This window comes from Cladophialophora bantiana (genome assembly GCF_000835475.1).
Source record: "Cladophialophora bantiana CBS 173.52 unplaced genomic scaffold supercont1.2, whole genome shotgun sequence".
In the NCBI taxonomy this organism is placed as follows: Eukaryota; Fungi; Ascomycota; class Eurotiomycetes; order Chaetothyriales; family Herpotrichiellaceae; genus Cladophialophora; species Cladophialophora bantiana.
In genome coordinates this window covers 2,265,795-2,284,985 of record NW_015971576.1, presented here as the reverse complement: position 1 = coordinate 2,284,985, position 19,191 = coordinate 2,265,795, and the positions used below count along the sequence as shown (strand labels likewise).

General features: G+C 50.8%; 9 protein-coding genes across 9 annotated transcripts; 4 read left to right on the top strand and 5 right to left on the bottom strand.

The window, feature by feature from the left end:
- Positions 1-932: 932 nt before the first annotated feature.
- On the top strand, positions 933-2,675 carry Z519_01837 (uncharacterized protein; the record flags this gene model as incomplete). Its single annotated transcript, XM_016759594.1, has 3 exons — positions 933-1,929; positions 1,976-2,254; positions 2,299-2,675. 3 exons carry the CDS (start codon positions 933-935, stop codon positions 2,673-2,675), a joined length of 1,653 nt encoding a protein of 550 aa, XP_016624922.1.
- Positions 2,676-4,350: 1,675 nt separating this feature from the next.
- Positions 4,351-5,499, top strand: Z519_01836 (uncharacterized protein; the record flags this gene model as incomplete). Its single annotated transcript, XM_016759593.1, has 4 exons — positions 4,351-4,405; positions 4,453-4,704; positions 4,782-5,073; positions 5,199-5,499. 4 exons carry the CDS (start codon positions 4,351-4,353, stop codon positions 5,497-5,499), a joined length of 900 nt encoding a protein of 299 aa, XP_016624921.1.
- A 343-nt stretch (positions 5,500-5,842) lies between these two features.
- Positions 5,843-6,569, bottom strand: Z519_01835 (uncharacterized protein; the record flags this gene model as incomplete). The annotated part of the gene is made up of 3 exons (XM_016759592.1): positions 5,843-6,018; positions 6,066-6,449; positions 6,518-6,569. 3 exons carry the CDS (start codon positions 6,567-6,569, stop codon positions 5,843-5,845), a joined length of 612 nt encoding a protein of 203 aa, XP_016624920.1.
- A 1,252-nt stretch (positions 6,570-7,821) lies between these two features.
- Positions 7,822-9,933, bottom strand: Z519_01834 (uncharacterized protein; the record flags this gene model as incomplete). Its single annotated transcript, XM_016759591.1, has 9 exons — positions 7,822-8,382; positions 8,520-8,666; positions 8,728-8,773; positions 8,831-9,098; positions 9,172-9,241; positions 9,297-9,405; positions 9,460-9,646; positions 9,704-9,778; positions 9,834-9,933. 9 exons carry the CDS (start codon positions 9,931-9,933, stop codon positions 7,822-7,824), a joined length of 1,563 nt encoding a protein of 520 aa, XP_016624919.1.
- Positions 9,934-10,748: 815 nt separating this feature from the next.
- On the top strand, positions 10,749-12,118 carry Z519_01833 (uncharacterized protein; the record flags this gene model as incomplete). Its single annotated transcript, XM_016759590.1, has 6 exons — positions 10,749-10,845; positions 10,924-10,991; positions 11,047-11,305; positions 11,429-11,699; positions 11,754-11,893; positions 11,961-12,118. 6 exons carry the CDS (start codon positions 10,749-10,751, stop codon positions 12,116-12,118), a joined length of 993 nt encoding a protein of 330 aa, XP_016624918.1.
- Positions 12,119-12,471: 353 nt separating this feature from the next.
- Z519_01832 (uncharacterized protein) lies at positions 12,472-14,430 on the bottom strand (the record flags this gene model as incomplete). The annotated part of the gene is made up of 1 exon (XM_016759589.1): positions 12,472-14,430. The coding sequence occupies one exon, from the start codon at positions 14,428-14,430 to the stop codon at positions 12,472-12,474; it is 1,959 nt and encodes a 652-aa protein (XP_016624917.1).
- An 855-nt stretch (positions 14,431-15,285) lies between these two features.
- Z519_01831 (uncharacterized protein) lies at positions 15,286-16,508 on the bottom strand (the record flags this gene model as incomplete). Its single annotated transcript, XM_016759588.1, has 3 exons — positions 15,286-15,448; positions 16,066-16,276; positions 16,364-16,508. 3 exons carry the CDS (start codon positions 16,506-16,508, stop codon positions 15,286-15,288), a joined length of 519 nt encoding a protein of 172 aa, XP_016624916.1.
- A 352-nt stretch (positions 16,509-16,860) lies between these two features.
- Positions 16,861-17,091, bottom strand: Z519_01830 (uncharacterized protein; the record flags this gene model as incomplete). Its single annotated transcript, XM_016759587.1, has 2 exons — positions 16,861-16,932; positions 17,002-17,091. The coding sequence occupies 2 exons, from the start codon at positions 17,089-17,091 to the stop codon at positions 16,861-16,863; spliced, it is 162 nt and encodes a 53-aa protein (XP_016624915.1).
- A 724-nt stretch (positions 17,092-17,815) lies between these two features.
- Z519_01829 (uncharacterized protein) lies at positions 17,816-19,063 on the top strand (the record flags this gene model as incomplete). The annotated part of the gene is made up of 4 exons (XM_016759586.1): positions 17,816-17,839; positions 17,903-18,164; positions 18,218-18,400; positions 18,504-19,063. The coding sequence occupies 4 exons, from the start codon at positions 17,816-17,818 to the stop codon at positions 19,061-19,063; spliced, it is 1,029 nt and encodes a 342-aa protein (XP_016624914.1).
- Between the last annotated feature and the right edge of the window lie 128 nt (positions 19,064-19,191).

Here is a 19,191-nt window from a genome sequence, read left to right as displayed (position 1 = left end):
GATCAACCATTCAATCTTGTGAGGATTTGCACTACTATAACGCCGAGTGAATGAATGCTCTACGCCGCATTATCCCCTTTTTCCGACTATCGACTTCATTCACAGTGCAAGGAGTGGGTTATACCTGTTCGGCTGAGATTAATGAACCAGGCCCCAGCTGAACATGATGTCTGCTCTTTGTCCTCGTTGACGTGCATAGAAAACCTCAATAGCTTCACACGGCTTGACTTATACCTTGAGCGCACTGCCAGTGACTAGACTCGGTCGCAAGCGTAGCAATCCGGGGGCCCGTAGAGCAACTGCTTACGGTAATGACTTGTAACCGCCGATATTCGGAAGCATTCATCACACCAAACGGAACGATCCAAACATATGGAACTACATGAACATGGGATAGCAACATTTCCTCAACCTCGAGGGCTAATATATTGCCTGTATCAGTGTTTGCTCTGCAGCGAAGGCTACATCCCACCACCTCTTTGATTCGTCTTGGTCGCAGACAGTCTTGTTGCTGGTCCAGACACCAATAGTCGTCGAGGTTTTCGAAATTCCCTGGCCATTGTCCTCATTGTTATCTCCGATTCCACGTTTAGCCCGTTCCGGTTGTGAACTTTTGTGCAGTCCAGAGATCCACTTTCTACAAAACATCGTTCAAGGGACCCAGGTGTTCCATTCGATCTAAGTCCGATAGACGGCTGTTTATTCTGTCCGGGCAGGCATGATTGGCCTCCAGTCAACTCCACACGAGCTCGGGGCGGGTCCGCACAACCCCATGGGACATCAAATCTCCCTTATGCATAAGTATCGCCTCCCTCCGATCAAACATCAAGGCTCGCTCTCTTCATGGATCTCTGAGGACCAGCCATCAGCATACAGATAACTATACCATTCCGACATCCTGAAGTGTTTCACGTTCAACATCGTCATTGGTCATGGCAGACGTCGAGAAAAGCGCAGCTACCCTTACGCAACGAGACGACAGTATCGAACATCATGAGACCCAGTTCTACCATGGCCAGGTAGTCTCTGAGATCAGCTATGACAACAAAGGGATCAGAGGCATCGTGCGGTCGCCCTATGTCTTCGGTGCCGCCCTCCTGGCCTCCTTCGGCGGCTTCTCCTTCGGATACGATCAGGGTGTCATCTCCCTTATTCTAACAATGCCTCAATTTCATGACCACTTCCCCGAGATAGCCCCCGGTCACGCTCACTATGGCTTCAACACGGGCTTCATGACTGGCATGTTGGAGTTCGGCGCCTTTGTCGGCTGTCTACTCTTCCCTATGCTCGCCGACCGCTTCTCCCGAAAGTGGGGTCTCGCCGTGGCGACAGCATTCTTTTGCGTCGGTGCCATCATTCAGACCGCTGCACACAACTATGGTACCCTCGTCGCTGGACGCACCATTGGCGGTGTTGGCGTGGGGACTCTCGCCATGGGAGCTCCATTATACATCTCTGAGATTGCACCCCCCAATTTGAGAGGCTCTCTACTTGTGCTCGAGGCCATCTCCATTGTCATCGGCGCCATCATCGCTTATTGGATCACGTACGGCACTCGACAAATTGCAGGCGACTGGTCTTTCAGGCTACCATTCGTTTTACAGATGATTCCTGCCCTGATGGTTGGCATCGGCATACAGTTCTTCCCATTCTCTCCCAGATGGCTGGCCATGCGTCACCGCTATGAGGATAGTTTGCAATCGCTCCAGAAACTTCGACGTCTACCCGGAACAGATGGCCGCGTCCAGCAGGAGTGGAAGGGCATTCTCACTGAAGTCGAATTTCAGGAGCGTGTGGTAGCTCGTGAGCACGGTGCCAACACCAACATTGTCATCCTTGAGCTCAAACAATGGGGTGATCTCTTCAAGCCGAAATACCTGCAACGCACGGTGGTTGCGCTTGCAATTCCGTTCTTTCAGCAATTCTCAGGTCAGCACTGCCCCGGCCCTCGACGACACTGCTGACTCTAGTATAGGCATTAACGCATTCGTATACTATGCACCCATCTTCTTTGCCGCTCTTGGCCAGAGTTACGAAATGTCCCTCATTCTCAGCGGTATGGTCAATATCTGCCAGTTCGTTGCCGGCATCCCGACTTTCCTGTTCCTGGACAAGATGGGCCGCCGCAAGCTCGCTATCTTCGGTGGCATCGCCATGGGCATCCCGCACATGATCATGGCCGGTATCGTTAGCAAGTACAACGATAGGTGGGAAAGTAACCCGGGCATGGGTTGGTTCGGCGTCGCCCTCATCTGTGAGTTTTTCTCCTGCGTGACTTGCCTTCTGCTGACTCTTTAGACATCTATGTCCTTGCATATGCTTGCTCTTATGGCCCGTTGGCATGGACTCTACCTGCAGAGGTTTTCTCAAATTCCAAGCGCGCAAAGGATGTCGGTGCAGCGACGGCCATGGTCTGGCTTGCGAACTTCATCATAGGCGTCATTGTCCCCGAGATGCAGCTCAAACTTGGTTGGGGCACCTACCTTTTCTTCGGCTGCTTCTGTTTTGCGGCGTCGATATTCTCATTCTTCTTCGTTCCAGAGACGGCAGGCAAGAGTTTGGAACAGATTGCAGCTGTCTTCGGTGACAAACTCGGCAGTGAGGAACGGGAGCTACAAACCCAGATCGCCGAGGAGGTGTGGGCGCACGGCCACAGGCGCCCGAGTGCGGTGTGAGATCTTGCGTCGGAGTTGAAACTGCGCCTTTGCAAAGAGTAGATACAGTGCAACTGTTAGAATTTGAAGAGAAATATGGCACGCGATCTTCTCAAAGGGCGTAGGAATCGGCTCCTAACGCACCTCTATAGGCTGAGAGAGATCTGGAAATCTTTCGTGGCTCTGATAGAATCGAGGTCAAACTGCAGTCAATCACACTTTCAACGTCTTTGTTTCAGATAACTGCCACATGATTGTTGAGGCTGTTGGTTGCCATAGGCTCAACGACGCTTGATTGATTCCGACCTAAGTAGGTTGATCAGGGAGTTGACCACAAGGAGAACCAGGAGACCGACGTCTGCAGGATCCGAGCCAGATATACATGCCGCGCGACGAGCATACACTGCTTCTTTTATCTTGCAGGTTTTTGGCGAGAGTAGCTTAGGACGAGATATTTGAAATTATAGATGAGCGTCTTCGAATGGAATGTGGATTCGATTTTAATGTCACCCAAGCGATGTATGTCAAACTCGTGCTTGACAAAGATGCAGACTTCCCCAAATGGGAACAATAGACGACCATGGAGGCAGGCCTGCTGGCATTCGTCCAATTCTCGCTAAGCTGCCAACACCAACTAGAGGTAATGCTACAAAAACAGCGGCGATGAAGGAGACTGCAATGTTCCGTGCAGTAAGGTCGGTGCCGTCAAGTAGATGCGAAGCCCATTGGATCTTCCTAGCCAATTTGGCGGTCGACGTACGGGACACTGGTCAATTAAGCAGATGCACGATGACAGGATACGCAGGGCAGTGTGAGGCATCAAAGCCGGTAGCACAAACCACCACAAAACGTATATTAGCCGCCTGGGACCAAGATTCCCCGCAAAGATGGATATAATATGAACTCGGGCTAGCAAACCGGAGGTGGTCGTGATAACCAGAATTGGGGCAACAAGCCTTCGTAAGAAAGTGTCTGTCGGAGAGTAAAATAAGAGAGTCAGGAAGACTTGGACTCGACTAGCTAAAGGGAAAAAAAAGAGAGGTGCCAAGGCGCCTCCAGGCTAGTCCTAGACTAGGCTAGTGTGTGGGAGATCCACGTGACAAATGGGTATTAGAGAAGGGTGTTTTGGGGTGTTCTTACTGGCATCTACTATATGCTCCTTGCCGCCCTCCATCAGATCGTGTTTTTGGTCATCTTCTTGAGGGAGCTTGGGATTAAACGCACATTGGATTTTGCGGCCTTCAGAGCGGAGCAATCAATGCCCCGAGCGATATTCGTTGTTCTTGGCATCAATCTGTCGGCTAGATGATAGGTACCTTGACATTTCATCAGAGTCGTGTTCAATTTCACTCGAGTTCGTCTTGACGATGTCCAAGTCAGAAGGTATCTTGCTTGCAACTCGCCGTCTTGAACGCGCTTCACTCGGCCTGCAGCCTTCGGTACACGACCCAAGTTCTTGGCGATGGACTGCCGTAGTGTGTTGGGAAAAGACATACAAACATTGCTGGGATCCAAATCCACCCAATCGGCTTGTTCATCGGCCCCCCTGCGGAGAAACGAGGCTGGCTTGTTTAAAAAGACGGACCAACGAGATTGAACTGACACCCGACTCTCTACGTAAGAACCTTCTTGCAGCTTGTTGCTGCGATCGACCCCCTATACATTGTGAAAAGGTTCTCGTGTTATTGTCTTCGACATGCCTGGACTTAATCTGAAGAGCGCCTCGGCCATTGTGACAGGTGCAGGTTCTGGTAAAAGAGAAAGCAGTGAATACAGTGAGGGAGACTGACTCATTCAGGTATCAACTTGGCATTTGCGAAGAACTTGTTTGAGAAAGGGTGCAGCGTCCTCATTGCAGACATTGGCCTTCGACCTGAAGCGCAGGCGTTCATTGACCCGGCCGAGCAGAATGGTGGGCCGAAGGTCGTCTTTCAATCAACCGATGTCACGGACTGGTCCCAGTTACAAAAAGCCTTCGACGTTGCGAAGGAGAATTTTGGAAACGTGCCTGACCTAGTGTGTCCTGGAGCAGGGATTTATGAACCTGTTCGTACGATGGTCTTAGTCTTAATTTTTTTTTACTACCTACTTATGGCTGGAAAGAAAGACTAGTTGCTAATCTTCTAGGGCATCGGCAGCCAAGGTTAGAATTCTGGGGGGATGTCGACTCGCCGTCTCACTACAAGATAATCGACATCAACTTAATTCATCCAATCAAGATGACCCGGATCGCCATCCGGGAAATGCTACGAGCGAAAAAGGTCGGAACCATCCTCCATATTGCGAGTGTGGCGGCAGAGACCGTCAGTGTCATTACTCCCCTATATCAGACATCAAAGCATGGCATCGATAGTTTTGTCATGGGTATGGGTCCTCTTGAAGGGCTTTACGGGATCCGAGTTCTCGGAGTTGCCCCAGGGTACGTATACTTATACGTTGTCCGTTATAATAAGGCAATAGCGAATATACTCGGACGTTTCCTACAATCGTCAATTGCGTGCTGTAAGCGAAAGGCTAACGTAACCAAAACTTACCCTTGTTTAGTTCCATTAAAACTCCTCTTTTGTTAGAAGATCCGAACGTCTCGGGCTGGCTCGATCCAAAGAAGGACAAGATGCTTGATCCCAGTGTGGTCGCTCGCGCCCTGGTTGCTTTGGCCGAGAACGCAAATAACCGATATCCGGCTGGCACACTACAGGAGGTGACAGAAGTATCCGAGGAGAGTTGGCGGAGCATTCCTCTCTACAACAATCCTGGTCCGCCGCACATGAATTTGATCAGCAACAAAGATAGTGCTATCGACACCATTCAGGAGATACTGAAGGGCGTCGTTGAACAATCATGAGCTAGCTAATATGTCCTCTATCCATCCATGGACAGCCGTGCACATCCAGACATGTCAGCAGTCTGAATTTTTCTTAAGAGCCCCTGTTCGGGCCTTATTTTTAAATCGCTCTAAGCTTGAAGTCAAGCAATGTTGTATTGAAGTGGTCTAAATACACCACGTAACAATGTTCGATCGACCAGCGACTGTGAGCTCGGTTACTAGTGTGTAACACCTCTGCAAGCACAGCAACGAACAGCTCTCCATGCAATGACAGAAGCTGGTGCTTGACTTCTACGCCTCTTGTTTTGTTTATTCATGAATACGCGTGTACCATGAGTGGACTTCTTTCCCAGTGCACGCCTTAAAAAATTGCCAACACGTTGGGAGGGAAGCCCACTGCTCCAGGGACATTGAGGGGAATGGAGGCAAGGAGGAAACTATACCGCTTCGTCCTAGCACAGTGCTTGGACAGGGCCTTCAAATCCCACAGTTCACCAATACACATGCCAAACAGGCTCAGAAAATACGGGTAAAGGACTTTAAATGGTTAAACAGGCTATCGGAAATTCGGGGAGAAGAGAGACGGGGGAGAGGCTCACAAGGTGGATTACCATCTGCAACTTCCGCCTCGAATCCGATATTGTCGCTGGCAACCGCAGCGAACCCTTTGTCCCAGAACCATCTTGCTGCTTCCTTGATTGATTCCATGCCGGCCCATGTTTGATGACTGCTCAGGTCCTCCTGCCGCTCCGCAGAGGAACTCTCGAGCTCTTCCGTATAACCAGTGTGTAGAATGAAAATGTCCCCCTGCTTAAAGGTGACAGCTTGCGACCTTGCAACCTCTTCGATCCCGGTAATGGTGATCTTGTGTCGACTATACGGGTCAAATGCGATACCTTTAGCATCCGCATACGCGTTAAAATCAATGAGGACACCCCGGCCGATCAAGCCTCCTCTTTCGTGCCAATCTAGGAGGCAGTAAAAGTCGTCAGATAAAGAGCAGGGTCTATATAGGTGTTTGAAGCCTGGGTCGTACGATTAAGAGTTGGCAACGCCTGCGCATTGTCTTCGGCATCCCAGTCCTGCATGAGCTCCTCGGTAGACGCCTTGCACCCATTGTATCCCGATGCCGATTCTTGGTGATGGCAATGGCCTTAACGGGAGATTCAGCCTATGCTCGAAGCAAGGAACCCGCGTACACTCCACATAAGCTGTGCCACTAGCTGCTGCATTTCGTATTGAACTCAATCTGTAGAGACCTCAGATCAACGTCTCCCGTTCACAACACCTGGCGGGGACATGCAAAGAATACCTCGTCATCAAACCGCGGAATTTCTCCGGCCTGCCCATGAAGGATATGACACGGTGTTTGGGCTCCCTACGTTGAGCAGTGGGAGCTTTCATAGCTCCCAAACGCCTGCTTAACCAGGGCTTAAGTTGATCATTTCAACAAGCCAGATAGAAGACAAGGTGTACCCACTTTAAAGACATGCTGACGCCTTCCTTGACCTTTGACGATGCTGCAAGCACAATTTCGGGCGTGATTTTGTTTAGACACTCAAACACGCCCTTTTGCCCGTCTTTGTCGAAGAGTCCCCTCGCGCATCCGGCAGGCATCCCCTGAACTGCAGGCAGACTATCAAAATCAGGAATGGAGAGTACCATGGTTTTCGTTCTCTAAAATATGCAAAACCAACTTCAAAATAAAGTCGGGGATCAAAGGTATTTCCAGGGCCTTTACTGGTATGGGGAGACAAATCCTAAGGACTGCCCAAGATCCTGCATACTTTATATCTCGGCAATTGGAGAAATTTTTGACCGAAGTGTCCGCACCGAACATATCGGCTGTAGTGATGTTCCTACGTCCAGGCAGCCGAAGGCTAACCTTTGGCCGCGGAAGAGTTTCCACAGCATAGACGCAGCGTTATTGTTGTTCCATTTGATTCGGTAACGTACATTGTAGATATGCACGAGGTCGTTTGTCTTGATTGCAAAAGCTTCACAGCATATCATAACGTTCAAGAGACTCTGACCACTCGGATGTAACATTTTATGCAGGAACCAAGAGACTGCAGAAGTGAGAACCTGTTTCTACTTTGCTCTCGGTCCATTTCGGGGGGACATGACAATTCTTGCAGAACCAGCACAATGTTTCCTTGGCGCCTCCACTATTGCATCCATAAAATGCAAGTGGTGTCTTATCCTATTGAGGATGACGAAGTTAATGTGGGAAGAGATACTTCGACCTTCTTGCATGACCATATGCGGCCTATCGATCACCTGTGATTCCATCCCGGCCAGCCGAGCTCCTGGGAGTGGTGTCACAGACGAATCAGGCGTCTACTCGGCGACTTTCCCGAAATGCGAAACTATGCTGGTCCCGTCCTTTGATACCACTTGTTCAACTGTCCCTTCGTTCGCGATCGGGACCTTTCCAGCCTCGGACAATAACTTTCGGTCAAGTTCCTCTCTTTGCTCGGCTGTCATGTGGCTTAGATCCAAACCGACTTCGTCGCCAAACAATTGGCCCACCTCCTCGAGAGTGAGGCCTTTGGTCTCAGGACAGCAGAAGATCAAGAAGGGGAGACCGGCAGCCGACACAGAGACAAAGACGAGATAGTATTTCCAGCCGATGGTCGCGAAGGCGGTGCCTGCAACTTCATTGTACACCAAGGCCGATCCAAGGAAGCTGGCGATGCCCATTGCAAAACCTTGCGCGCGAATGTGAGTGGGGAACAGCTCTGACAAGTACACGTAAACGGTAGGGTCGATACCGAAACCGTAGCAAGTCACGAAGAAGAACAGGAAGAAGACACCGAAGCCGTTGCCGATTTTGTTAGACGTGCCACCGTATACAGCGATCATCGTCATCAGAAGGGCAACGTTAATGATTGAGCCGATCTGGAGATGAGATTAAATTAGTCTAGATCGAACATGATGGCCTCTTGAGCAGAGACAGCGCAGAGTACTACTGGAATGCCATCGAGACCAGCGAGCAAGCCGAGTAATTAAAGGGAGTGAGCACAAATTATGCTTACCGTTCCGTAGATCATCATCTTAACGCGCCCGAATCGGTCAATGAAGAAGGTAGACAAGTAGTTCACGATCCCCGCCCATGAACAATAAACAGCATAGAGCATGAGAGGGAGAGACCCCGTAAGGCCTAAGTTGTTGTAGAGTAACACCTGATAACGGCGTGGTGAGTACAAGAGCATTCTCGGGAAGCATAGACGGAACAATGCTTACCTGGTAGTTGTTGACCACAAGCACACCAGTGCTTTGGAAAAGGAACCTGCGATTGGACCCTATCAGCTGGCGAAATCGTCACAAGATGAAGTGGACAACCTACTCCAGCAGCATCGCCGTGAATAATCGTCTCCGATACGATGGGATTTTCAGTATTGCGAGCAAAGTCCGCGGCTTTGAACTGTCCAGATCGACCTGTTTCTTGATTTGTAGATACTCTTCCCGGGCTAAGATATCTTGCGTGTCTTGAGTCTTGTGATGCAATTTCTGCAGAGTAGCGAAGGCCCGTTCGTGGTGGTCGCACAGAATCAGCCACCTAGGGGACTCGGGCAGCCAGGGCGAAACAGTAAGAATGAAAGTCGGCGAGATGACTGCTCACGTCGCCGTCAGCGACTGCATCTGTTGTTCTCCCTCCACTTTCTATTTCAGACTTGCCTTGGAGACATGTCAGCAAGCGCCAGGACATGTTGGTGTTTCCGAAATAGCATCCGTATCCTGCCCAACCGGCGGTGCACTAGACTTCTATCAGCAGCATTCACAGATAATTGGGAGGCGGGAGTTCGTCCTACGTAGCCAAGGACTTGTCCTACGGCAGCGAGGCCGACCATACGGCCACGCATGTGCGGTGGTGAGATCTCTGACAGATAGATGGGAATCAAGGCAATCATACCGCCCGACCTGAAAACATCAGTGTTGGACTTTTGCGAATGCGGTATGCTCCGTGAAAGTTACCCATAGCCGCTGAGAAACCTTCCGACTATGTACATGGCAATATGGACCGAGGCGCCTTGGATGATGGCGGCCACTAGGCATATAGCAGCCACGATTTGTAGATTGCGAACTCGTCCAAGAACATCCCCTTTCCATGCAATCGTGAAGCATCCGAGCATGCCTCCAGCGAAGAAGAGGCCATTGGCAGCTGGAGACATTGTCTTAGCGTCAGTGGAAAAGATAGACCCCAACTTTGAGTACACACCTCCAATAACGCTGGCTGTTTGCTGGTTGCCGGCTTCAGGGGAAAGTTCAAAGTAGCTGAAGAAGCCTGCCATTCCTGGCCATAATGTCAATATTCGCCGTTGCAGAGAGGGCAAATCCTCATGTCCTACCATAAACTGGAGCGATAACCGAGTTGTTGAATCCATAGGTGAATGCACCAACGGTGACCGCAGCCGCCACCAAGAAGTTGTAAGTGTTTGCACCACCCATGGTGTTGGGGAGGCTCTTTGCGTAAGTTATGAAACAGTCTATATCACAGCTAGGACAATGTTGTGGATGAAACTCCCACGAGATGCTGAGCACCTGGTTATAAAGTGTCGGCAACACTGATTATCTTGAACATAAGACTAAACAGCCTGCTCCTGTAAACGATCGAGTCAAAGCACAGAATTTGCCTTGGAGAGGCCTCGAAATGAGGAATGTTGGTGCAATTGGTACGGCATCTTTGGGAGTATGCTCGGGAAACGGCTCAATACTGGAAACTAGCCAGCCTAACTGCCCCATGGGGCCCCCCTCAGCACGAGGATAAGCCCGGGGAAGAGAAAAGCGGAGGAGCCGAGCTGCTGAGCAGTAAGTTCAATGTGTGGTTGGCTCGTTTGTCGGCATGCAAGAAGCGAGATATAAGCAGCCAGGGTCTAGTTAGCCGGTAGCTCTGATCGAGTCTCTCGTCGTCCTCGAGTACTATTTTGTGGCTACCGATAGATAGATGATATCCTCGGGTTTGGGTTGTGGCCGGCTACTCTCCTCGTGCCTTACTCTTATCGCTCTTACTCTTGAGTCGCTGAGTTGCGCATGACTCGGCAACTGTCCCGGGATACACCAGGTCCGTCTCCGCTGCCTGAAACAATTTCGGGACGCATGTTGCCGTGAGGGGGGTGGTTGTTATAGGCACACTGGGTTGGAAGAAGAGGCAACTCTACTGACCGCTTACCCAAGTCCAAGTTAACCTGTCCTTAAGAAAGAAGTTTGGTCTGTGCATCCGAATATATCAGAGGATATCGTTCACCGGTTTCTGGCATTTCACAATGCCGCATTTCGTTTATGATAATACGGGGCCCGTAGAGTGTCCAGCAGCTGTAGATTACACCAAGGTGAAAGGGAAGACAGTTATTATCACCGGGGGTAAGGCTCATGATGAACTTTTCTTAGACGGAAGCTTCTTTTTGAAAGGCATTCATGCTAATCGATGAGTAATATGAGTAGGTAGCAATGGACTTGGCGAAGCGTACGTGAATGCTTTCGCAGACAATGGGTTAGTGTCATATCTTGTCCCTTAATGCAGTCATTGTTAAGGACGGAGCGTTAGATTGACTTGGTTGACAGAGCTTTTGTTGTCAACGGCGACCTGCTCCCGCCAGAGACGCCTTACGTTCAGTCCAAGTAGGTACATGGTCTAGACAACTAGTGTGCAGCAGAGTCAGTATTGACTTTCGACTCAGCGTCCTGTTCGTGAAATGCGATGCTTCGTCCTGGGAAGATCAGGTGGCATTGTTCGAGATAGCGAAGGCCCGATCACCTCAAGGAGGAATCGATATTGTGATTGCAAACGCCGGGATCTTCAAAGAAGACCTCTTTTTCGTGGGTATGCCTCTCCATTTATCCTGTGCCTGCCCTTGAGGTGTTACTGTTTCCTTGTTCTGCTGGCAGTCCCTTCCCGATGAGCACGAAGACATAGCACCAGGACTTAGTTAAGTTTTGTGAATAGGGCTCGATTCCCCTGCTCCAACGAAACCCAACCTCAAAATGATGGATGTCAACATTTATGGGGTCTTCTACACTGCGAAGCTTGCGGCGCATTACTTCAGCCAGCAGCTCGTAGAGCGGTACGACCGATGCCTCATCCTGATTGGTAGTGTCATGAGTTATCTCGACACTTATGGTGCGGTTGGCTACGGTCTCTCGAAACATGCTGTGCGAGGATTGATGGGGGTTCTACGAAGACGCGGGCTAATGAGAGTCAATATGCTGGCGCCTTGGTAGGAAACCGCGTCTTCGATTTTGGACAATGCTGTGCTGATGAGGAATTGTAGGTACACACACTCGAAAGTAAACACACCTGAGTTCAACAAGGTACTTGAGGGCTTGTTTGCTTCTCAAGGACTCTCCTTCGCTAGAGTGGAGGACGCGGTCAAGGCTGTCATGAGAATAGCGACGGATCCGACACTTAACGGTTGGTGCTTGCACTCGACATCCTCCTCCTTTGTAGAGAAACACGTCCCATCTAACTTATTGCAAAGGCCACGCCCTCAGTAACGTTCCTACGGTTGTGGCTCCTTCTGGGTATGTCGACCTCGGTATGGACGATTTTCAGGAGGGCACTCTGTTAGATCGATTCCAGAAAAGTGTCGCAGAGATCAAATATGGCCACATGGTCTCTCCACAAGGTCAAAAATAGGTCAGAACATGGCGAGGAGATCGATAGCCCTCACAAAGCTTTCACAGTAACAACAGGTTGAAGCCAGGAACTCCTCAATAGGCAATTTAAAATACTCCTAGTAGATGACGCACGACTCTCTATCAACACATGTTTTGTGAGACGATCCTCTCAGTCGAACACGTTTTAGTTTCCTGGTTGAGTTTAGTAACATCCATCCTATCAGTTTCTACATACTTTCTCACCAGATTTAGACGGTGCATAGGCTCTACCCCTGCAATGGTGTCTCGCAATGGTGACTCGCCGAGCATAAGTGTTCTTAAATGATGAAATTGAGATATTTAGATCTAAGGGGGGAGAAATGGGGAAGGTTTCTATATAACACCCACAATTGCATCCGCGGTAGCCCCGAAAGTCACGTCAATGTTGATTTTCGGGATGCCTCTATCTAACTCTTGCGTCGACGGAGGTGGAATAGGCTTCGCTGACGCGCCATCCAGCTCCAGGCCGGCAAGTGACCCTTCTCTCCTCCAGGCTTCCAGGAGCCGGATGAAAGTCGGCGAGCCCAAGCCGTAGCGACTAGTCTTCAACGTCTTCTCTGTCAGCTGACCTTCGTCGTTGTAATAACTGGGCGTACATTCGCGCAAAAAGTCCTCGCGCAACCGGCCCAGGTCGATAATGGTGCGAACCCAATCCTGCTCCGCCTTCTCAGAAGTTTCGACGAGTGTCGCGCCACGCCGCGTGGCCTCCGCGACAACATAGGCAATGTGCTTGGCTTGCTCGTTAAGCATGTGTGTGAAGTTCGGGGCAACAGCGGTTTGCATGATGCTCATGATAAAATGGTTTGGGAAGCCTCGTGTGTAGATACCGTGGAAGGTCTCGGGGCCATTCTCCCAGTGCTCCTGGAGCGTCAAGCCATTGCGTCCGCGCATAGTGATGCGCATCCGTTGGCTGTAGTCACTGCCAACATACTCGAATCCAGAGGCGTATATGATGCAATCAACTTCGAACTCTTTGCCATTCGCGACAATGCCTTTCTCTGTGATCCGCTCGATCCCCTGTCCCTCAGTGTCGACCAGGTGTACATTTGGCCGGTTGAAGACAGGAAGATAGTCATTGGAGAAGGTGGGCCGTTTACACATCTGGTTGTACCACGGCTTTAGGGCCGCGGCGGTCGCTGGATCCCTGATCGTGCTGTCGACTCTAGCTCGGATTGTTTCCATCTTGCGGAAGTCGGCCATCTGCATAGCCTTGGCCAGCTCCTGCGCGGCTTTAATGGGGTCGGCCGCCCGCTTGCTCTCCGCCACTTTGCTGCCGGACACGGACAGATTGACGAGGATATCAGTCCAGCCATCGCCGACCTCATCATTTTCCTCAGGTTCGCCAGAAACGATATTGTTAAAATTATCCATTCGATGCTGTTGCCAGCCTTTCTTACCCTCAATACTTTTGGCCCAAACTGGGTCTGTGGGTCGATCTAGACGATAATCGACGGACGAAGGTGTGCGCTGGAACACGTAGAGCTCCTTCGCCCACTTAGCAACATGGGGAATGACCTGGACTCCTGTAGCCCCGGTGCCGATCACGCCGACACGCTTGTCTGAGAGCTTGTAGAGGTTGCCCTGGGAATCGCCACCGGTGTATGCGTAGTCCCACCGGCTGGTGTGGAAACTGTGTCCCTTGTACGAGGTGATGCCTGGGACACCCGGTAACTTGGGCTTGTGTAAGAGGCCGCCCGCAGTGGTGATGAAGCGGGCCTTGATATGATCACCCCTGTTAGTCATCACGCTCCACCGTCTGGTACCTTCGTTCCATTCTAAGCTTAAAGCCTCGGTATGGAAGAGAGTACGATCATACAGACCATACATCTTGCCGATTCGTCTCGAATGCTCAAAGAGTTCAGGAGCGCGAGCGTATTTCTCCGTGGCAATGTAGCCAGTTTCCTCGAGCAGCGGCATGTAGATGTACGCTTCGATATCGCACGCCGCTCCAGGATACCGATTCCAGTACCAGGTGCCGCCAAAATCCCCCGACTTGTCGATGATCTTGACGTTCTTGATGCCCGCCTCATAGAGTCGTACCGCAAGAATCATTCCACTATATCCCGCCCCGATGATGAGGTAATCTACCTCTTGATCGACGACGTCTCGTGCCGTAGGCTGGCTCCACGGGTCGTCCACATAGTGTTGTAAAGCGCTCTCTTCAACCGTATGGTACTGGGCCAATCCTTCGCGGCGCAAACGCTTGTCACGCTCTTCCCTATACTTTTGCTTTAGTGCTTTGGGATCAAACCCAAGCTCCTCCCAGGACGCGGAATCCGAGATGGAGCCCATTTCTGAAGCGTCACTGTTGAATTGCGAAAGTATGGCAAAGAGGCATGAAGGATATTTTGTATTCCGCCTTGAGGACAAGAGAGATCATCAAGTCCATCTGTAACCACTGGTTCGGCTGTGTAGACACGACCCGCGATAGCCGCGAGGGGCAGTCTTACGGCGCAGGCCACGACGTTCCATATAGTGGGGTACCCGATTGCAGCCATACGGATCGAAGGGCATTGGTTGTTGTCCTCCTCGCCCCCACTGCTACCTCCACTCATCTCCCCAACCTGGGGAATCGGTTTCAGGGGAACAAACAGCCGGGAGCATGCTCAGCCGAGATCACTGTAGGGCCAATCCCAATACCTGATGGCTAGCCGAAGCTTGTATCCGGCTCTCCTGCTCTCTTCTCTCCGTGAACCTAACCTGTTACCGAGGGGCGGATGTTGAGGTCTAACGTCTAAGCCATGATCTCGTTGAACGGATCAGCCTTGCGAAATATTCTTCCGCTTGGCTTCTATGTTCTTGGACATCATCATTCGAGTACTAAATAATCGGCAAGGCTTCAATAGGCGACGTGCCGTCTTCCACTGTTGATATCCCCCAGACACCCATGGTCCGGAAGCATCCTGTTCAAATCTGCACGTGACTGTTCCTGTCTGGGTATTCGGTATTCTCCATGTGTACTTCAATTTTATTATTCGTCGTCACATCGATATCCTTGCACAGGATGCATGCCAAGATGCCCAAAGTTCCAAACGCGAGAGAGCAATAAGCAAACATCTCCAAATGGTCTGCAGCAAATTGACAGGCGCCAATAGGATAGCAGGAGGAAGTAACAGGACAGACTCACTAGATTCCTTTCTCGTATGCTCACTGCCATGCGCGTGTCGCGGCTGCTGCCACAAGTGCAGGGAATGTACGATCGAGATGGGGTTTCCCAAGAGCACAGAGAAGATCATCGATGCGAGATGCCGTAAATCTGGTGGCTTTGACAGCGGCTGGGACGTATTCACCGACTTTATTCTCCACTGTCCTAGACAAGATCGTCGTATAGATAGTAGTACCAACCTACGACCAGTCAGTCTAGTTAAACCAAACAGAAATACAAACATTCTGGTCGGGAAGAGCGAGGGTAATATTAGGGACCTACGCAACGCAGTAGGTACAAAGGAATTAGAGTAGCTGAATGCCTTGTTCTATTCACGTAGTCCTATTGACAACGACTCAACGCTTGAGAAAAAGGAAGAGTTCTCTTTCAGCCGATTCGGGAGAGAGGAAACTCTTATAGCTTCCCCTCTTTCTGGCACGTGAAAAGAGTAAGGTAGCGTTAACCGATAGCCTTGTGCTTTAACCATCCTTTGCCTTATCCTTTTCTTTCTATACCGTCCACCCGATTCGGGTGGAGGGCGTAGAGTACTTAGGGACAACGGTGGGCTCGTGACAGATAAGCACACTGGTTCCGGCAGTAAAGCGAGCTAAGCCCCAAATTCCTCTGCTGTGAGCTAGGTCTCGATGCTCGACCCCCATCTAAGAGATCGCAATGGCCAGGTAGGCAGCCCAGACATATGCCATATGAGAAACAAAAGTGAATGCGAGCATGAGGCCCTTGTTGGAGGGATTTCCCAATGCTAACAATACGCCAAAACCTACCGTGACTGTAACAGTTCCGCCCATCTGTCAGTGCCCATGCCGGATTCGACGTCTGAAAATCGCCAGTATGTGCCGCCCGGGGTAATTGCGAGGCCCTGCACCATCGATAACACACTGGCGTAGATCCAGTTTACTCCATTATCCGTGTAGAAGACGTTGATCATCGTAGGCCAGAGAATACGGCTGGAGTAGTAGAACATATTTGTCACACCTAAGGCAATGCAGGGGCACGGTTAGGTGTCGCGGCCGTGCGAAGACGTGAACAAGTACGCCGGAGTGAGAGGATGCTTGCTTTTACCGTACGTCTTCCACAGGGCGAAGAGGATCAGGATGACGAAACCGACAACAAGCGAAACCACCACGTGCAGGTCACTGGAGGGGTAGATCGTTGTGGACACTAGTCCCATCAGAACTGGAATCGAGCCGGCAGTAGAAAGGAACATTCCAACGTAGTCCGGCTCTTAAATGGGTTGCCTGGGGTCCATGTTGTACGGATGCGCTGGTGGAAAGTAGAGAAGATACAGCTCTATAAATGACAAAGTATGTGAGATCGCGCCAGCCTAGAAATTCCAAGCCCAGGTGTTGGCCACCAGGCAGTACGTCGCGGTCACTGGTGCTATTGTCACGGCAACAAAAGCCGACAAGTCTACGAGGACCACGCCTATATGTCGCCATTTGTTCAGAAGGAGCTCGGATAGAGCAAACGCGGCCATTTGGTAATTTGCTGCTCCAAACCTAGAGAAGGCCATTCCGACAATGACTGCCGTGTTGTTCCTGGCCGTACTAATACAGATCTCACAAATGAGGCAGAACATATTTCCTCCCACCAGGAACCAGCGCCGCCCGAGCGAGTCGGTATCCGCACCGCTAGATATCGTATGATTAGCTTAACGGCACGGACCAGAGTTCTACTGCGTACTAGGTCATGAAGCACACTGTGATAGAAAGCGTCCACGCCGGGATGAACCACGCGGCATCAGCTTCATAGCCCCACCCAGATGCAATGTTGCCGCCCACTGCAGCCATGACGGGGACTGGCCAGAATGATGTTCCATAGCTAAGTGACAAGATCCAATCTCTAGTCAGCCGCAGGAACGGGCACAGACCGAGACAGGCAGCTTATATCTTTGGCTTACCAGAACAACCACCCAAGTCTTGGTGGGCACCACCGGCTCTTCAACTTGTTCTTGTTGTATTACTACCGGCTTCCTTCGTCGAACACCCCGATCTCATTCCCACTGTCCCACTACCTTTCAGCTTTCGGTGGGATATCCGTGATATTGGTGGTCATCAGCATGTAAGTTCACACAAACTAGGGCGTCCGGGTGCCCGTGGGAGTGATAAATGATAGGTTGCAAAGTCCAGGCTTGTGGCCCCCCATTATGAGAACACATAGCATTTAAGTCACCTTTTGGCGTCACTAACTTGGTTGGCCGTGGCTTCACCCGTAGTCAAATGCGGGGTCCTCGGACTCAAGTAAATTTCCGAGGCGCCGATGAGAATTCGGCAAGCAAAGGGTAACCGGAGACTCTGGCGAGGGAGAAGAGTGCTCAAGCAGGCCCGCCAGAACTCCCCCCTTTGAGCTTGTTGGCCGAATGGCTACTAAAAGCTGCCTCTTCTGAACCACCTGCTGGTTTGCACGTGGTGTACATCATTCTGAACAAGGAGCTGAGAACATTGAGCACATAATCTCACTGTCAAACAGTGGCCATCAATCCGGAAGAGGCAGGGAGACATGGCATCGAATACCATGAAAGCCGCACGATTCCATCCAGTAAGTCGCTTTCCCAGCGAGCAAACAGCACCACATGGATAATGCTGAAACCGCCCGTTTTAGGATACTCAAAAGGTTTCTGTTGACATAATCGATATTCCAACCCCTGGTGACAATGAGATTCTGGTCAAAATGCGATCTGCTTCACTCTGCCACACAGACCTAATGCTCATTCACGGAGAACGTCCGGTTCCCAGCGCGGGACCTCCAGAGCCTGTGACAATGGGCCACGAAGGCGCTGGCTATGTTGAGGCATGGGGTAAGAATGTTACTGGATACGCTAAAGGAGACCGAATCGGATTTCTCTACATAAAGGGATGCTGTTGTAAGCAAGAGGGACCGGTCTCTTGATGTTTCAACTAACGCCTTCTGCTCTAGTTGAGTGTGTTGGCTGTCAACTACACAATCTCAATTGCACCAGGAGTCGAGGCCTGCTCCAGGGATTCGACACTGATGGCATGCTCGCCGAGTACGCCACAATTGATTACCGAAATGCGGTTCATCTGCCCAAGTCCATGCTCTTGGATACCGCTTCGGCTTTCTTCTGCGCTGGATTCACTGGTAAGTTTGGTCCCATCTCGACCAGCATTGCTTTTGGTGTCTTTCTAGATTTCCTAGCACATCGTCGGGCCCTATCGTCTAATTGAACTATCTCAATTCTCAGCATTCCACGGTATTGATGGGTGCGAGTGCCAACCAGGAGACTGGCTGGCGGTTGTTGGGTGTGGAGGGCTTGGGCTATTTGGCATCAAGTACGCGAAGGCCATGGGATTCAAAGTCATTAGCATCGACGTCAACGACCAGGCACTCCAGGTCGCCAAGGATGCCGGGGCGGATCTTGTCGTTAACACCAGCGCACAGTCTGACTGGCAAGCTACCATCAAACGGGCAACGAACGGTGGTGTCCGTGCGGCCGCTGTTTTCAGTGCAGTGCAGGCTGGTTACGATACTGCTATGAAGATCGTCGGGCTTGGTGGAGTCTTAATGGTGGTTGGTCTACCACCGAAAGGCATTACTTTCGACCCAAACGATCTGTGTCGTAAGCTATACCGGATCAAAGCTGAGAACACAGGCCAGCCTTCCAAGCTGGCAAGGGCTATGCAGTTCACGGCTGAGCATAACATCACCCCCCGCTCCGAGTTCTTCAAGATCGACCAAATCTCTGAAATGATCGCCAAGATGGAATCAGGAAAGTCTACCCGCAGGCTCACAGTCCTGTTTTGAGACAGACCCTGTTTCTGTCTTGTGGATTGTCTTCGTAGATATATGGCTAAAAGTTCACTTAATATTGAGTGACTGATGCGCAATCAACGGGCACCGAAGAGAAGGCAACTTAATTGGAGGAGCTCGAT